This window comes from Mus musculus, chromosome 19 (genome assembly GCF_000001635.26).
Source record: "Mus musculus strain C57BL/6J chromosome 19, GRCm38.p6 C57BL/6J".
Lineage (NCBI taxonomy): Eukaryota > Metazoa > Chordata > Mammalia > Rodentia > Muridae > Mus > Mus musculus.
The window spans coordinates 46,167,985-46,184,510 of record NC_000085.6 but is presented as its reverse complement, the minus strand read 5'-3'; the positions used below and the strand labels follow the sequence as shown (position 1 = coordinate 46,184,510).

General features: G+C 39.7%; 1 protein-coding gene across 4 annotated transcripts in view; it reads right to left on the bottom strand.

Annotated features, from left to right (window-relative positions):
• Gbf1 (golgi-specific brefeldin A-resistance factor 1) overlaps positions 1 to 16,526 on the bottom strand; it is a 134,002-nt gene that overhangs the window by 102,000 nt on the left and 15,476 nt on the right. For all 4 annotated transcript variants that reach the window (XM_006526582.4, XM_006526580.3, XM_006526581.3 and 1 more), the window contains exon 3: positions 13,788 to 13,854. In XM_006526582.4, coding sequence (XP_006526645.1) covers positions 13,788 to 13,854 — 67 coding nt within the window. The remainder of the gene's footprint in view (positions 1 to 13,787; positions 13,855 to 16,526) is intronic.

Here is a 16,526-nt window from a genome sequence, read left to right as displayed (position 1 = left end):
CAACATATCAGTTCACAGAAAAACATCGGCATTTCTAAGACCTTTGCGAGTTATATATCTAAAGGCAAAAGGTGCAAAGCCAGGCTTCACTCAGGAAGCTTCAGTGCTTCTGATTGACACATCACAGTACGGCACATTCTATAAGACTCTCTCCTGGAGACCAGCTCCGGTGCCGTGTGGGCAGTGTGAACACTTCTTTAACAGATGTTCTGAGCAATAGTTTGACACTGGAGCTTATTTTCATCAGCTCTTCTATTTTCTCTAGTGAAGTCTTACTTTTATGATTTAAATTCTTCATCTACCTTTACTCTGGCTGCTTCTAATGTTGTCTTATCATTTGTTTAAAAACAAACAAACAACAACAACAAAACATTTTGTAAGGTTCTGCCCAGTGTTTTAAGAACAACAGTGTTATAAAACCTTGCTGCTCAGTCAGTAACTTATTTTCCTCAAAAAAGAACAGCATTACAGCTGGGTATGTTGGTGCACTGTGATAATCCCAGTACTTGGAAGTCTAAGGCAGGAGGATCATGAGTTCAAAACCAACCTGAACAGCATAGTAAATCTCCCCAAAGAGCAAACAAAAAAAAAAAAAAAAAACAAAGGGGCTAAGGATTTAGTTCAAATGGCAAAGTGCTTGCTTATCATGCAAAAAGTCCTGGGTTCAATCCCCAGCAATACATAAAACAGGTTTTGTGGTACATGCCTGTAATCCCGACACTCAGAAACAGGAGGATCAGAAATATAAGGTCATCCTCAACTATGAAGTAAGTTTGAAGCTAGTCTTGACTATATTAGATCCTCTCCCCTGCCCACCAAAAAAAAAAAAAAAAAAAAAAAAGACTACTCAAAATTCACTCCTATAAATGGCTTATTGGTTCTAAGTAGCAAGTAGTACCCATATAATAAAGAATCCATGCAATACTTAGATGATTAAAACTAGTATCACTTATAAATGACAACTATGGCTATGACAACATAAAAGCATTACTGTATTAGCAGTGATCTGTAGATTCATGCCAAATAACATAACCCGAATCTAATTATGAATAAACATTAAAAAATGAGAGAAAGTGAGAGGGAAGAACAAATAGATGGACAATAGATCTATGAACCTTATCTGTGATTATAGAAATTATCAATGTCATAGCCAGTGTAGAGGCACACGTATGTAATCCCAAACACTTGGGAAACAGAGCAAGAGAATCTCTATTAGTTTGAGGCCAGCCTGCCCACTGTTTAAAATGCCACCCCTGGGATCCTGGAAAGTATACGCAGCACCTGCTCTGGCTGAGCAGACCAGGAAGAAGTCTTCCTCCATAGCTTCTGTTTGGTTCCTGCCCTAAGTTCCTGCCCTCACTTCCCTCAATGATGGACTGAGAGCTGCAAGGAAAGACAACCCTCTTCTCCCCACATTGCTTTGGTTGCAGCGGTTTATCACAGCCATAGACATGTAACTAACACATAAACCAGAACCAGGAGAGGCACTGCGTGACAGAACTAAACTTGTTGTTTTGGGGTGATTATGGAGGAGTTTAGAACTTTGGGCTAGAAAAGCCACTGAATGCGTGTTTGGAGCTTAATGAGATGATGGTAGAAACAAAGCCTGCAGACAACGGAGCCTGGCTTGTGAAATTTTAATGGAAATTTTCACAGGTCCTTAAAGACTATTTGAGAAACTGATATTTTGAATTAAGAATCTGTTATTCTGGTTATCTGAGGCTGTGACTAACAAGAGGCCAAAACAACTAGAGTGAAATCTTTGCTTTGCTGGGACAATTGATAATGGTCACCTGGGGCTGAAGAATCAGCTGTGATTAAGAAGAGACCAGTATTATTGATGCAAACTCTTCTGGAAAGTGTCTCTTCAGGGTCAGTGGACAGCTGGAAGCTGACCTTGGTAAGAGTTTCCCAGGTGGTACTGCTTTTGAAGATTGAAGAGAATAGCTGAGACTTAACACTGTGAATGTGCAGGCTCAGCTGCAGTGAAAGCAGCAGCGATGAAGTGGTCATGGAGAGAAGGTAAGGCTTGGCAGCCAGTGGCAGGGTCAAAGTCCCTGAAGAGAGCTCAGAAGAAGCTTTTAGTGAAGGCTCAGCAGAGTTGCATCATTTTGAAGATGCCAATACCACAGAAGGAACACCAAGGACAGCAGCAATTGTGGCGTAGAACCAACCTTCGCCTAGGAGACAAGCTGTATGTGCTGTGGATGACAGAGCTAGAGAAGCAGACTTAGGCAAGATTCTGTGGAGCCCAGAGGACCTTGACTGGGTCCCAGACATCAAGCACTGAACTTTGCACACTTGAATTTGAAGTTTTGCTCTGATTTCAATGTAGCTGTATCCTGGTTCTTAAGTCTTGGAATAAGAAAACATGTAACTTATTTTTTATTTTACAGGAGCCCACAGTTGAGAAACTGTGAACTTTCAGAGTCTCTCTGAAAACTGTGGCGTTTTAGGGAAATGTTGGATATTTTATTTATCATCACCATTATTATTGGACATGGTTTCTCTATATAGTTCTGGCTGTCCTGAATTCACTCTGTAGACCAGACTGACTTCAAATTCAGAGATCTGCCTGCCTCTCCCCCTCAAGTGCTGGGATTAAGGTGTGCTCCACTACTACCAGATATTTTTGGATATTTTAGAGACACTGAAATTTTAAAGTGAATTTTTAAAGACTGTGGGACTTTAAAAGCTAGAATTTATTTTTATTAGATATTTTCTTTATTTACATTTCAAATGTTATCCCCTTTTCTGGTTTCCCCTCCGAAAACTCCTATCCCCTTCCCCCTCCCTCTGATCACCCACACAGTTGGAATGTTTTATATTGTGATATTAATATAAATATGGCATCTTAGGGACAAGGAAGGAAGGAGAAGTTAACAGTAATGTGTTTGTGGGTCAAACTGACAAGTGTCAACTGTCCTGGTTGCTTTCTGTCAACTGGGTAGAAAAAATCAATTAAGAGAAAATGCCTCCATAGAATTTCCTGGGAGCAAATCTGTGTGGCATTTTCTTTATTAAGATTGATATGGGAAGGCCCAGTCCACTGTGGGCAATGCTACCCCTAGGCGTGTGGCCCTGAGCAAGCCACCAGGAGCAAGCCAATAGGAAACATTCTTTCATGTCCTCTGCTTCAGCTCCTGCCTCCAGGTTCCTGCCTTGAATAAGGCAGGAATTAATAATTCATCATTCTGGGCTGGTGAGATGGCTCAGTGGGTAAGAGCACCCGACTGCTCTTCCGAAGGTCCGAAGTTCAAATCCCAGCAACCACATGGTGGCTCACAACCATCTGTAACATGATCTGACTCCCTCTTCTGGAGTGTCTGAAGACAGCTACAGTGTACTTACATATAATAAATAAATAAATCTTAAAAAAATAATAATAATTCATCATTCTTGCAATGATGAATGTGACCTCAGAGTTGCAAGATGAAATAACCCCTTTCCTCCCTAATTTGCTTTTGGTCATGGGGCTTTATCACAGCAATAGAAACCTTAACTTAGACAAACATTAATGGTAAATTACTGAATCATTAAACTTCTTAAACTTGATCATTTTACTTAGATTAAGGGAAATATCTTTGTTCTTAGGAAACACACACTGAAGTGTCAAGGTGCATATGATTAATTTCTCAAATAATTTAGAAAAAATAACTGTATAGTGAGAAAGAAGACAATAAAATCAACTAGCAAAAGGGCATATGGGAGACATCAGTATTAATTTTACAGCTTTCTTGCAAGTTTGAAATTACTGGTTGGGCATGGTGGTACAAGCCTGTTACCCCAGCATGGGAAGGACAAGGTAGAGAATTGCCGTGAGTTTAAGGCTGACCTAAGCTACAGAGTAAGTTCTAGGCCAGCATTAGGCACTATACGTCTCAATAAACAACAAAACAAACAAACAAAAATTTCAAAGCATGATTCTAAAAACTACATATTACTATCGGTTGGTCTGATAAAAATGTCTTAAAAACATCAACTAGGTAAATAGGGGTGAAATAATCTCTGGTGTAGAAACAAGCCAACTTCCTCTTTACCTCTGGTCTTTGGAGAAAAATTATACCAACATAAACATTTCCCTTATCTTCCTTAGTCCACACACAATCCAGTTTTATGTTATTACTTGAGCCTGTAGTCTACCAAGAACCCTGGAAATATCTCCCATTCCATACCTATATAACAATTCCATCAAAGCAGGCACTATTCATTTTTTTCTTCATAGAATGTAGAAAACAGAATGAGTCTTTAAACCCTGAAAGGAAACTGATTAAGATGCTAAGCTGGTGCTCAACTGGGAGGATTAATGAGCCTTATTTGGATTCTGACAACAGAAGTCCATTTTCCCTGCAAATGTTTTCCCTACAATCTCTGTCCAGGTGAGCTGAGCCAAGTACTTTTTTTCCTGGGCAATGGTAACTAGGATCCTTCACCAAAGTCATCAGGTCTGTTCATAAAATGTGTTTACTTACAGTGAGTACTAACAATGAACCACGGATGTAGATTTATACCAGAGGAGGGTGATGGGGGAAGAGAAAAAAATAGGAAGAGAAGGAGGAAGAAGAGAAGGAGGAAGAGGAAGAAAAAGAGGAGGAGGAAGAGGGGGAGAAGGAAGGAGAGGAGGAAGAAGGGGGAGGAAGAAGAGGAGGAGGAAGGGGGTTAGAAGAGGAAGAGGAGGAGAAGATAAATAAATAGTAGGAGGGACATCCTGACAACACTCTTTTGGATTCCTTGTCCAAGAAATAATACTGCAAATCCAAAACAGTTCTGGGAGCAGGGAATTAACTCTGCCAGGCTTCTAACTGTTATGAGTATCATCAACAAAAACGCAGCTTGACTATAACCCTTTCCTTCCTCCTTCCTTTCTTTCTATTTTTTAACACGTGTGTGTGTGTGTGTGTGTGTGTGTGTGTGTGTGTGTGTGTATCGGAAGTTTATACTAGGTATCTTCCTTGATCTCTTCTTTATTTTCTGGAAAAAGTCTCTCACTGAACCTGAAGCTCACCAACTGGCTAAACTGGCTGGCCCTTCCACCCAGGCATCCTGTTCCCACATCTCGAGCTGAGATTACCGACCACGCCACTGTGTCTAGCCTTCTACCTGAGTCCTAGGATCCGAGCTCAGAGACTCAGACTTGCATGGCAAGCACTTTACCAAATGACCATAACCCAGGCTCTGAATGAAATAAAGTAATATTTGCCTTTATTACTAACATATGATACACCAGTAGCTTCTACTTTATTTTCCCACCTCTCCATTAATGTTACCTGCTTTACCAGAAAGCATGAAGTACTCAAAAGAGGCATGTTAATAGAACAAAGTAACTAACCAGTCTAAAGATGGTTTCACTGGTCAAGCTTGAAACAACTTAAATATTAGTAATACCTGATTACTTATCAGCATTGACTAATTATAAGTCAAATAAGAAAAAAATAAATTTGACATCAATAATGGTCATTATTTATATGAACTTTCTGTTTTGAACACTTATTAAAACCAAGAATTAAAGGTTTACCATGCCTTTCTAGGGAAAAATTTTTGGCTTATTCTCCAGGTAAAGAGGAAAGCAACTGTTCACAGAGAACGCCAAGTAGTAAATGCAAAATGAATGATAGAGTTAGAAAATCATAACTATCTATGATCTACTAAATAAATATAAATTAAAACAGTTTTAATAAAATAAAAAGTAGTAATTAGGAGGTGAGCTGGAAAAACGAGCTGCTCGGTAAAGAGCACTTGCTGCAAACTCTGACAACCTGCATTTGGTCCCTGGAATCCAGGTAAAGGTATAAAAAAATCACTCTACATCCATACAAAGTAACAATAAAAATAATTCATTAATTAAAATTGCGTAAGAGATGTCACACACCTCACTGTTACACTATAATTCACTATGGGAAGCAATCTGAAAATATTATTTTAGCTCACTGTAAGACAGTCATGATATCACCTCAGTTCCTGTTTTGTTAAGTCAATTTAGTGCCAGCTTTTTTTTAAGATTATTTTTATTTTTTATGTGTATGTGCATTTTGCCTGCATAGATACATATGTGCACCATGTGAGTGCTTGGTGCCATGGATCTCCTGGCACTGAGTTACAGACAGCTGTGAGCGGCCATGAGGGGACTGAGTGTGGAAGGTGAGCTCTAGAGCACAGTAGCAGCCAGTGCTCTTAACCGCCTCAGGTGCCAGTTTCCTTAAACCTGCTGTTTATTCAAAGAAAAAGAACATTCATGTGGAATGAGGTGTTTTCCAGTTTTGTTTTATTTTTCTGCCAATTAATTATTTAAAAACAAAAATAACTAATGGAAAACACCAATATCAGGGAAATCTTATTTATTCCTATTTTTAAAGGACTTTTCTCAATCCAAGGCCAATCCTAGATAACACTGAAGCCCTCTTGGTCCTTTGCCTATCCCATCATGTCCCCAGCTACCCTTATCCTCCATTTCTTAAGCTGCTTTCCGGGATATGGAACATGTGGAAGCAAGTGCATGGGTGACGACAGAAAGTCCTTCCTCCTACAGCACATCTGGCTCTTCCCTCCAACCCAGTGATGGTTTATTTCCCTCTGATGCAGTCTCTCAGACTCCTTCCAAAACACCCACAGTTCACACTGGAGGCAATAATGTGAACTCCACAGCTGACAAGTAATGGCTCAGGAAGCATGAAACAAGGGAATGTCAGTGTGCTCTGTGCACATGTGGCAGCCCTTCAGAACATGACCTACAGTGGCAGCGGTGGCTAACAGAAGGCTGGTGTTCCAGAAGAGACTTTCCATGAGAAGCTAGCCAGAAGGCATCCAGCAGCCCTTGTCCATCCAAGTCCCAGAGGTTATAAGACAAAGGCTACAGAAAAGGGGAATCACTGCCTGTGGACTTCCTGAGGCAGAAGTGAGACCACAAACAAGTCAGAGCTTCTCACCACCTACCGTGAATTTCTAAAGTGGTCTGAGCTAAAGGGTTCTATTTTGTATTTTGCTATATATCTAACTCTCTTTTAATGGTTCTAAGGAGGAGGAGAGAGGTATTCATTCTTTCCACAAACATACCCTATACTATTTCAGAAACTAGGGTGATTAGTTACCGTCCTATGAACATGAGGCAGGTAGAGAAGGGTAGAGTTAAAACAAACCTTTCATTATCTTTCCTGCTTAAAACTACACATTGATTGGATTTCAAACATTTGGCTTTCTGTAAATCCTTTTGGCATTTGCCCAGAGTTTGAGTGGGTGTAGAAGAAAGAGTTTACTACCTCCTGGTTAAAAACAAAAGAGCAGCTGGCTTTCCCTCCTTTATGCGACTGACTGCTGACACAGCAAGTTGGGCATATACCCAGGGCGACACTCAGCCCTCACGAGAGAGAAACAGTGCTAAAGAACAGAGAAGATGTACCTAACCCTCAAGAGACTGAGGCCCAGGGAGTGGGGAGGTCTGGGGGATGGGGGTTGGGGACATCCTCGTGGAGATGGAGGAAAGGAGTTATGGGTGTGGAATAGTCGGAGGGTAGACTGGGATAAAGTCTGAAAAAAAAAGAAGGCAGCAAAGGCAATAAAAGCAACCCTAAGGAGTCTGACACCTAGCACCTGAGGCCATCCCGCTACAGTGCCTACAGACTATGCTAGGAAGTGCTCAGGTGCCTCTGCTACCTTTTATTTTTATTTTTATTTTTTTTAGTTTGAGAACTAATATATTAACAATACCCTTTGTATTATTATTATTATTATTCCCCTTTATAATTAGATATAGTAAAAAACCACAAAAAACAAATATTCCTGCCAGGCAGACTTGCTTCTGTAGGCTGTGTGACTGGGTATTACCGCGAGTAAAGGCAGAGTGTACCCCAAGAAGCAACGCTATACAGAACCCTCTCCTTCCCTTTCCCTTCCTCCTTCGGAGACAGGGTCTCACTATGCTCATCCCTTCCTGGACCTGTATAATCCAGGCTGGTCTCAAACTCATGATGCAGCCGCGTCAGTCTCCCATGTTATAACAGGCACGCACCACCACACCCAGCTATCTAGTCTCAAGAGTCTTTATTACCCCATCATATGTATGCATGTTTGTGTCTACATGAGCTCATGATCATTGAACCAAAGGTCACCATTGGCCATCTTCTATTATTCTTCACCTTAATTTTGAGGCAGGATCTTGTAACCTTTTTTTAACAAGGTCTCATTTTGTTGCTCCATCATGATTTGAACTGCTGAGCCTCAGCAATCCTGCCTCTACTTCGCAAACAGCTGGAAATATAGTTACTGTGCCCAGTAATCAAGCCACACTCTAACATGCTCATCAATCTTATGTTTTGTCTCTGTGTGTGTATGTATGTATGTATGCATGTAAATATATACTACATTTATATATATCATCTTATGTTTATTATAAACCAAGAAAGTAAATAAGTGGTATAGGAAATACATATATTTGGCCAACTTTGCCCCTTCCAATATTCAGTCATTTATATAAATTTATCTGACAAACTTGGTTCTTTTAATTTCCTCTAAAAAGAAACAAAAATAGTTTTCTGTTATACCTTGAAATTTTAAAAGTTCAATTCTTGCCAGACATAGTGATATACACTTTTAATCTCAGCACTCAGAAGACAGAGGTAGAAAGACATCTGCATTCCAGGGTAGCCTGATCTACATAGTGAATTCCACCAGCCACACCTACATAGTGAGACCCTGCCTCAAAACAAAGCAAAACAAAAAGTTTACTTCAGTTCCAAGTGAAGGAAAGTCAATGGCTCACTCATGGCTCTTCAGGGGCTATCTAATGATCTATTACTCTGCTATTCCCCAAACTAGAGACACCTATAGAAAAAATGAATATATACATTCAATCTCTACAGGAAATAAATCTAGTGATCTAATATAATGTGTTCAATCCTTTTCCTGACACTTACTCCTAGGGTAATCAGGCATCCTTGAGAAGCTCTTTTCTACCTAGGCAGCTATTTCTAAGAGGTCTGGGCCAGACAGGTGTTAAGTCATAGTTCCTCCCAGATTGGCTTCCAGACTCTGTTTAAATGTTCTCTGAAACCTCTGGAGGGTAGATGTACTCAAACCTCCTGCTCAGATGCTGAATTCAGCAAGCTTGAGGCAGGCTGTACCCTACAGGTGTGTTTGTCCAAGATAAACTATATTTAAATAAACTCCAACATTCACTTTCTCCAGGCACCTGCCTCTCCCTCTTAAAACTCAAGTATGTCAGAGTTCCTGCTATCCCAGTTAGCTCAGTAAAGAGATAGCCTATCCCTGAGATGTATTCTATGCAATCCACTGAAGCCTTTAGAAACATCTAAATTGTGGCCTATAACAGCTTTACATGAGAAAGCCACCTTGAAAAACACAACCTTTATTCATTCTCCTTGACTTGTTACTCAGATCAACAACAACAACAACAACAAAAATGGCAGCAAGCTAGACATGGCAACAGAAACCTGTAACCAAGCACATGGGAAAATAACCCTGTGCTAAATAAATAGTGAGACCAAGTCAAAGAGTGAGAGAAGGAGGGAAGGTGGCCGCCAGCTGTCCTCATTCACTGTCATCCTCTCCACACCTTGGAAGCATTATTATAGGGAACAGATCAGAGATCTCAAGTCGTTTCAGAGTGGTTTGACAGCCATTAGTCTTGTAACACCAGAGGCTACAAAAACACAACATTTGGTTCACCATACACAAACACCTCGGTTCTCACGCTCTCTCAGTTATTTTATATACATACATTCATATATTACATGCATATATGGTTTATATATATATACATATATATATTTGGAGATATATATTTATACACACACACATATATATATGAGAAGTCTTCCTCAAAAAAGAAATCTTGTAAGAAATTTTTGTTATAAATTTTAGAATATTTCTTTCTGATGAAAATCCAAGATTTTTCTAGCAAAGAATCCCTTTGTAGATGTAATTTACTAATTTGTGGACACACATGAACACAAACATACAGAGGAGATGCTTGAAGACCAAGAAAAAGGACAACCTAAATGTGGATACAAATAAGCACAGCCAAACACCACAAATCATAACTGAATAAAATTCATTCCATAAAAGTATTCCATGAAGGTATTAAGACTTACAAAGACTTACCTAGTCTGGCAAAAAATTACCCAAAGATCACAAACCACGTCAGCTAGAATCACTGTTCTCAACTGTCATCTTTTTTCAGACCTAAAACCAAGAGCAGTACCAGAAGCCCTGACACCTGACCTTTCTGTTACGGCCCATTCCATGCCACAGATCTTACCACAGGTTCTAGTTTGAGCATAACTCTAGTATTTTGCCAGAGCCCCATAAGATTACTAGAATGGTAAAAGGAAATGTATTACTGGAATGTGAAGCTATGGCAGTGTTTGGGCAGATTTAAAGGTCACATAGGGGCAAAAGGGCCACTCCCACTCCCACTCCCACAGTGGCCCTTTAGCCCCTAAGCCCAGGATACCCCCAGCCCTGCAGGCAGCACAGAGTTAACTACCCACCAGCTCTAAGAAGCACAAAGGTACATCACTGCAACATGTCTAACATTTACATTGCCTCTCTCTGCTCATTAAACAGGTTTTGGTTAAATAATGAACAAACTGTATTACAGACTCCGATGAGAATTCCAAAATTATAAATCAACTGGGAAAGCCCAAAGGAGCAGACAGACAGGGAGGGGGGAGAAGGATAATATTGACTAATATAAAGGGCGCAGCTTGACAGTGGATATTCCTGCCACACCTGATCAAACATACTCTGTGGGGGGAGGGGAAAGAGAGCAAGAGAGGGGAGATGGGACAAGACAGCCTGAAATTTGCATCCGGAAAAGATTAAAAGGGATTCTTTGGGGATAGAGAAAATACATAATATATATTACTATAAATGCAAAACTGTACTAAAAGCTAACTCAAATGTCAAAGATTACAGCTTGAATAAATTTAAATATAAAAGCCATGTGCTTCCTTGAGTTAATGAGAGAGACATAAAAGGACAAAGTGGGCCAAGAGGCTGAACAGAGCCTTATGCTGCCTTTGCTGGGCAATGGGTCCAAAGCTCGGCCATGACTACACTCAAAGGCTTCCCTCCAGCATTCTGAGCCCTGAGACATGTGAACTCATCAGTGTTTTAGCTTACGTTTGATTTGTTTTAAATGAACTATGAAGCGGGGTGGTCCACACCCACAGTCCCAGCCACTGAGGAACTTAGCACAGCATCACTTGAGTCCAGAATCCAAAGCGAACCTGAGGAGCACAGCTGGGGAGCACAGCAGGACGCTGACTACAGTTTAAAAAACAAGTTTTGAGCTAGAATTCACATACTATGAAATCTATCCTTATAAAGTATACAATTCAGTATACAATTTCAGAGTTATGGAACCATAAAACACTTTCTTTGCCCCTTAAAAAACCACTCACAGTCCTAGAGAGCATACCTCTGCTTTCAGAAGAACTTCCTGAAACAGGAAGCACCCCAGGAGCCTGTAATGACTGAGGGAACAGTCAGGTCCCCACCACTGACATTTTTTTAGTCAAAATAAAAATATAAAAATTCTGTACTTTTAATTGTAGGGTATTTAGTCATCCCAGTTTGTGTGACTCCTGACACAAATATTTTCTAAAGATACATCTGTGAGAGTAAGTGGTTTGGACTCAACCAACTTCACTGGAGACACGGTTATTTCCTTAGACAGGAAATGTACGTGTGTTGTATATATGCAAAAGTTTCTATGCTTACCAAAAAAAAGGGAAAGTTTTGAGCCAGAACTGGTAAAGTCGTCACTCAAGAATTCCATGTGACCTGAGCTGCTTGTTGACATGAGTATTGGGAATAGAACTCGGGTTAACCACTAAGCCACTGCCTATATTTGATGTTTCAAGATCATTCTTTTTGGTTTGTTTGTTTGTTTGTTTGCCACTAGGGATTGAACCCAGGATCTCGTGAATGTGAGGCAAATGTACTGCCATTGAGCTGTATCTCTGATCCATTTGAATTTTTTTTTTTTTTTTTTTTTTTTTTTGTTTTAAGACAGAGTCTCTGCTGGCCCTGAACTCATTCTACAGCCTAAACAGGTCTTAAATTTTCAATCCTAGCCAAGCGGTGGGACACGCCTTTAATCCCAGCACTTGGGAGGCAGAGGCAGGCGGATTTCTGAGTTCGAGGCCAGCCTGGTCTACAAAGTGAGTTCCAGGACAGCCAGGACTAAAGAGAAACCCTGTCTCGAAAAACTAAAAAAAAAAAAAAAAAAAATTCAATCCTCCTGCCCTAGGCCTGTACCACCATGCCTGTATTGTTTATTTGCTTACTTGTTTAGGACAGGGCCTCATTTTATAGCCCAGACTCTCGTGGAACTCAGTATATACACAAAGTCCCTTGTACTGTGTATTCAAAGTAACAGAGGAAGGAAGCCTCAGCCCTGTGTATGCTCCTTATTCTTCACTATGTGGCCCAGGCTGGCCTCAATCTCATGGTATTCCTGTCTCAGCCTCCTGAGTGCTTAGATTACAGGTGTTAGCCACCAGACCTGGCTTATAGATCTAAAGCCTTTCAAAGTAAAAGGTGTTCCTTTATAGTGACTTCCATCTTGGGAAAACAACTAAGAATTGTTCTCCAAACTTTCTCTTGTGTTTCTCATAAAATGAGGACATTTTTCATTTATTGTTTGTTTAGTTTGTTGAAGTCTAAATACTATTCAATTATGGTCTGAGATATACCACCAGCTAACAGGATTCCAGGGCTACATTACAAAACCACAGTTCTAAGACACTCCCTTTCAATCTGTATTGGGGGAAAACCACAAGAGTAAAATAAGAACAATAACTAACAACAACAAACTCACAGGAACTGATTGTTTTCCTTTTATTACCCTCTTCTCCCACACACAATAAAAGACCTTTTATACATACAGTCTCCTCTAATTAAATGTACCAGGGCAATGGAAAACATGGAAAAGAGCACTAAACCAGGTGTCAGCAGCCTAAAACTTACTCCATTCCACCTCTGAGAATAAATTAGCTAAGTCACTTTAGGTGTATCGTTTGTTTATTTGTCTGTCTGTCTGTCTGTCTATCTGCCTGTTTCATTTGAGATAGGTCTCTTCTTACAGCTTAGGCTGGCCTAAAACTAGTATGTAGCTAAAGGATGATATTGAATTTCCCAACCTCTTGACTCCTCTCAAGACCTGAGATTACAGGTCCATGCTGATATGGGCATCCCATACCCAGTTTGATGGGCATCAGGACTGCATCTAGGGCTTATTTGTGAGAGATGAACACTCTACAAACTGAGCTACACCACTAGCCCTTTAGCTACATCGATTTGCTTTCTTTCATAAAAGGAGACAACATTATGATTGCCTTCTTCACACACCTGGGGAAAACTTAGCGAGGATAATAAATATGGAAGCGGCTTTGAAAACTCTAAATGTGAGTATTACATAAAGTTGATTTGACTAGGAAAATAAAAATCAAAGGACCGGAGAACATAGGAAGACTAAAAGATTGGCAAGCTTTACCCAGGAGCCAAATCTGACTCGCTACTTTTTAAAAAAGAAATTATACACTTCTCCTATACATCTTATCTATGACTAGTGAGCTCAACAGGCAGAGGTGAGCAGCTGAGCTGCACACAACCTTTGTAAAGCCTGAAGTGTTTACTATATGGTCTTGTTGTCTTTGTTCCATTTATTTGTCCCATATGATCTGTTATATGAAAATTTTATCTGTCCCTGCAGTAAATCAAATTCATGTATTCCTCCCGTTACACTGTTTCCTACACGTGGGCCTTACCTGTCACACTGTTTAAGACCTCTTTCAGGTTACTGAAACTGTGCAGAAGGGGATCCCGTTCTTCATCCTAGGAAATCATAGGTCAAGAAAAAAATGATTAGTCCAAGATAGGAAAGAGAAAACAAAAGATCAAAACTCTTTCTCTAAATCCAACCAGAACATCTAGTAAGTTTCCCTCTGAGAGAAGAAACTTAGCCATAGCTCCTTACTCTCTTCTTTCAGAGGCACTGGGAGTTTACCGAAAATAAGTTCTTCAGTGCTAGCCTAGAACCCAGTTTCTTTTATTCTCTTTAATATTTCTTACAGTTTATTTACTTTGTATGCATGTGCATATAGGGTGGAGGTGGCACGCCATGGTCGGCCTCAACCCAGCTTCTCCTGTGAATCACATCCCATATGGGAGTCACCTAACTAAATGTGAGAGGTCTTGAAGTTTTTAGCAACAGCAATGTTTCTGAATACAGAATGACCAAATTTTAATTCAAAATCCCAGAATGATGAATGCATGGTGTTTCAGCTCTATCCCCCAAGCTGCCTTTCCCTACTTCACCACTGGCAGCCACTGCTCTAATCAGCATATACTTTGCATTGCACATGCCACACCTTGCATTACAATGAGCATGCCTGAAACACATCACCTCAGATTTCAAACCGGGATGTTTGATGAGCTGCAGTACTTTCACTGTACATACAAAATGTTCTGCCCTTCTAGAAGCATAATGTAAGTTTAGTTATGGAAAAAAAGACTTTAAAAATATTTTCTACTGTCACTCCTCAGGATGTAGGTATCAAATTAGTATGTCTTTGTATTATATTTTAGAATGTTTGGTTTTAAAATTGCCGTTTGTGTTACTAACAAGCTTCATTTAAAAAAAAAAAAAAATCACGAGCCAGCACCCCTTTAGTCCCAGCACTCCAGAAACAGAGGCAGTTGTATCTGAGTTCGAGGCCAGCCTGGTCTACAAAGTAAGGCCAGCCAGCCAGGACTATTTTGAAAAACCAGAAAAAAGAAAAAAAAAGATCATGAAATGAATCTTGGCTTAAGATGACAAAAGGATTTCCAACAATTTCTGAAATGTTCCTTAACATACTTCTTCTGCCTTTGTGTACTACATATTTATGCAAAATTGCACTGTCAGCATTAAAAATTACAAAATAAAATCAAAATAACTATCAACTCTGAAGAGCAGTGACAACGTTCTACATCCTCCTGTACCAAAGACTCAGCCATGGTTTAATTCTTTATGTAAGAATATATAAGTACATAGACCTCATTAGTATGCAAATCTGCTTTAATCTTTAATAAACAGTAAGATTATACGTATAGCAAAGAATGTTTTTAGAGCACTTCTTTGTTTTGTACATGCATGTATGCACACAGCCACTCATGCCTTGAGCCCAGCCTGCAGGACTTGCTTCTCTCCTTCCACTGCGTTCTGGGGATCAAGGTTGGGTCACCAGGCAGAGTGGCAGGCAACTCTACACTCTAAGCCATCTCAGAATTATTTTTAAATAAATTTCTTTATGATGTACTATCAGTATATGTTTTATTTGTCTGCCTGATTACATATCTAGAAGCCCCAGGGTGTTTTAAATTTTCTCACACAAAAAGGGACTGACATTTTAAAAAATGGCCAACATTATTTATCTAAGTGTTTGTATATACAAATCCACATGTCTGTACTTTTATTCCATATATACACATGATAAAAATATATTTGAACTTTCTAACTTGATAAGAATATATAAACTATTTGGTGAGTATGTTTGAAATGTTCCTATGTCAATTCAAAAATATTAATTAGGGGGGCTAGAGAGATGGGTTAGTGGGTAAAATGCTAGTCAGAAAGCACTAAACTTGTTTTTATAATTGTGCCAAAATTTTTTACACCAATTCCATTAAATATACATAGATACACAATACATATGTGTATATGTATGTGTATATATATATATACACACACACACACACATATACATACATACACACAACAACAAGCTAACTTTATAACTGTATGTGAGAGGTACAATAAAGAAACTGCAGACATAACCACTCTTTGAGGAGGAGAGTTTGTATTTGAATAAGAGAAAGTGAATATCCATAGACATCTGGAAGAGTCCAGAGCCAGAGAAAAGAGAAACATACTGGACATGGCAGGGCTAGGGTGCTGGAGGATGGGAGAGAATAGTGGAGATAGCAAAACAGACACAGCAAGAGAGCACGGGAGCTTAGGATAGCAGGGGTGGGCAAACCATGCAGAGTATAGGAGAAAGGGGAGTAGTTGGGGGAAGGAGCTCCTTTTGGGGACGAAAACCAAACCAAATCAAAACAAACCAAAACAAGTAAATCACTTTATAAACTCCTTAAGAATGCTGGCTTTTATCTAATAGCCAGAAATCCTTCTATAGGTCAGCCTGAGCTCATTATGGGCATATGGACTTCCTGAGACCTAATAATAACTAAGTTTCTTACCCATCTGATTGTAAGATAAGGTCTGCTCCATATGTGGAAGCCTGCAGACTCCACTGCATAGAATTGGGATCACCCAGCTGTACTTTATGTATTATCAATAACTAACCTAATTTGAATGAATTTGATTACTTAGCCCTAGGAAATTTAAGTCTTTCTGGTGTTTCTAGGAATTCTAAAGTAGTCCCAAATATGAACTTAATTTATAAAGGAGACAGAGAAACAGTACAGCAGCTGAGTTGGACTCCCAGCACCCACATCCAGCTGCT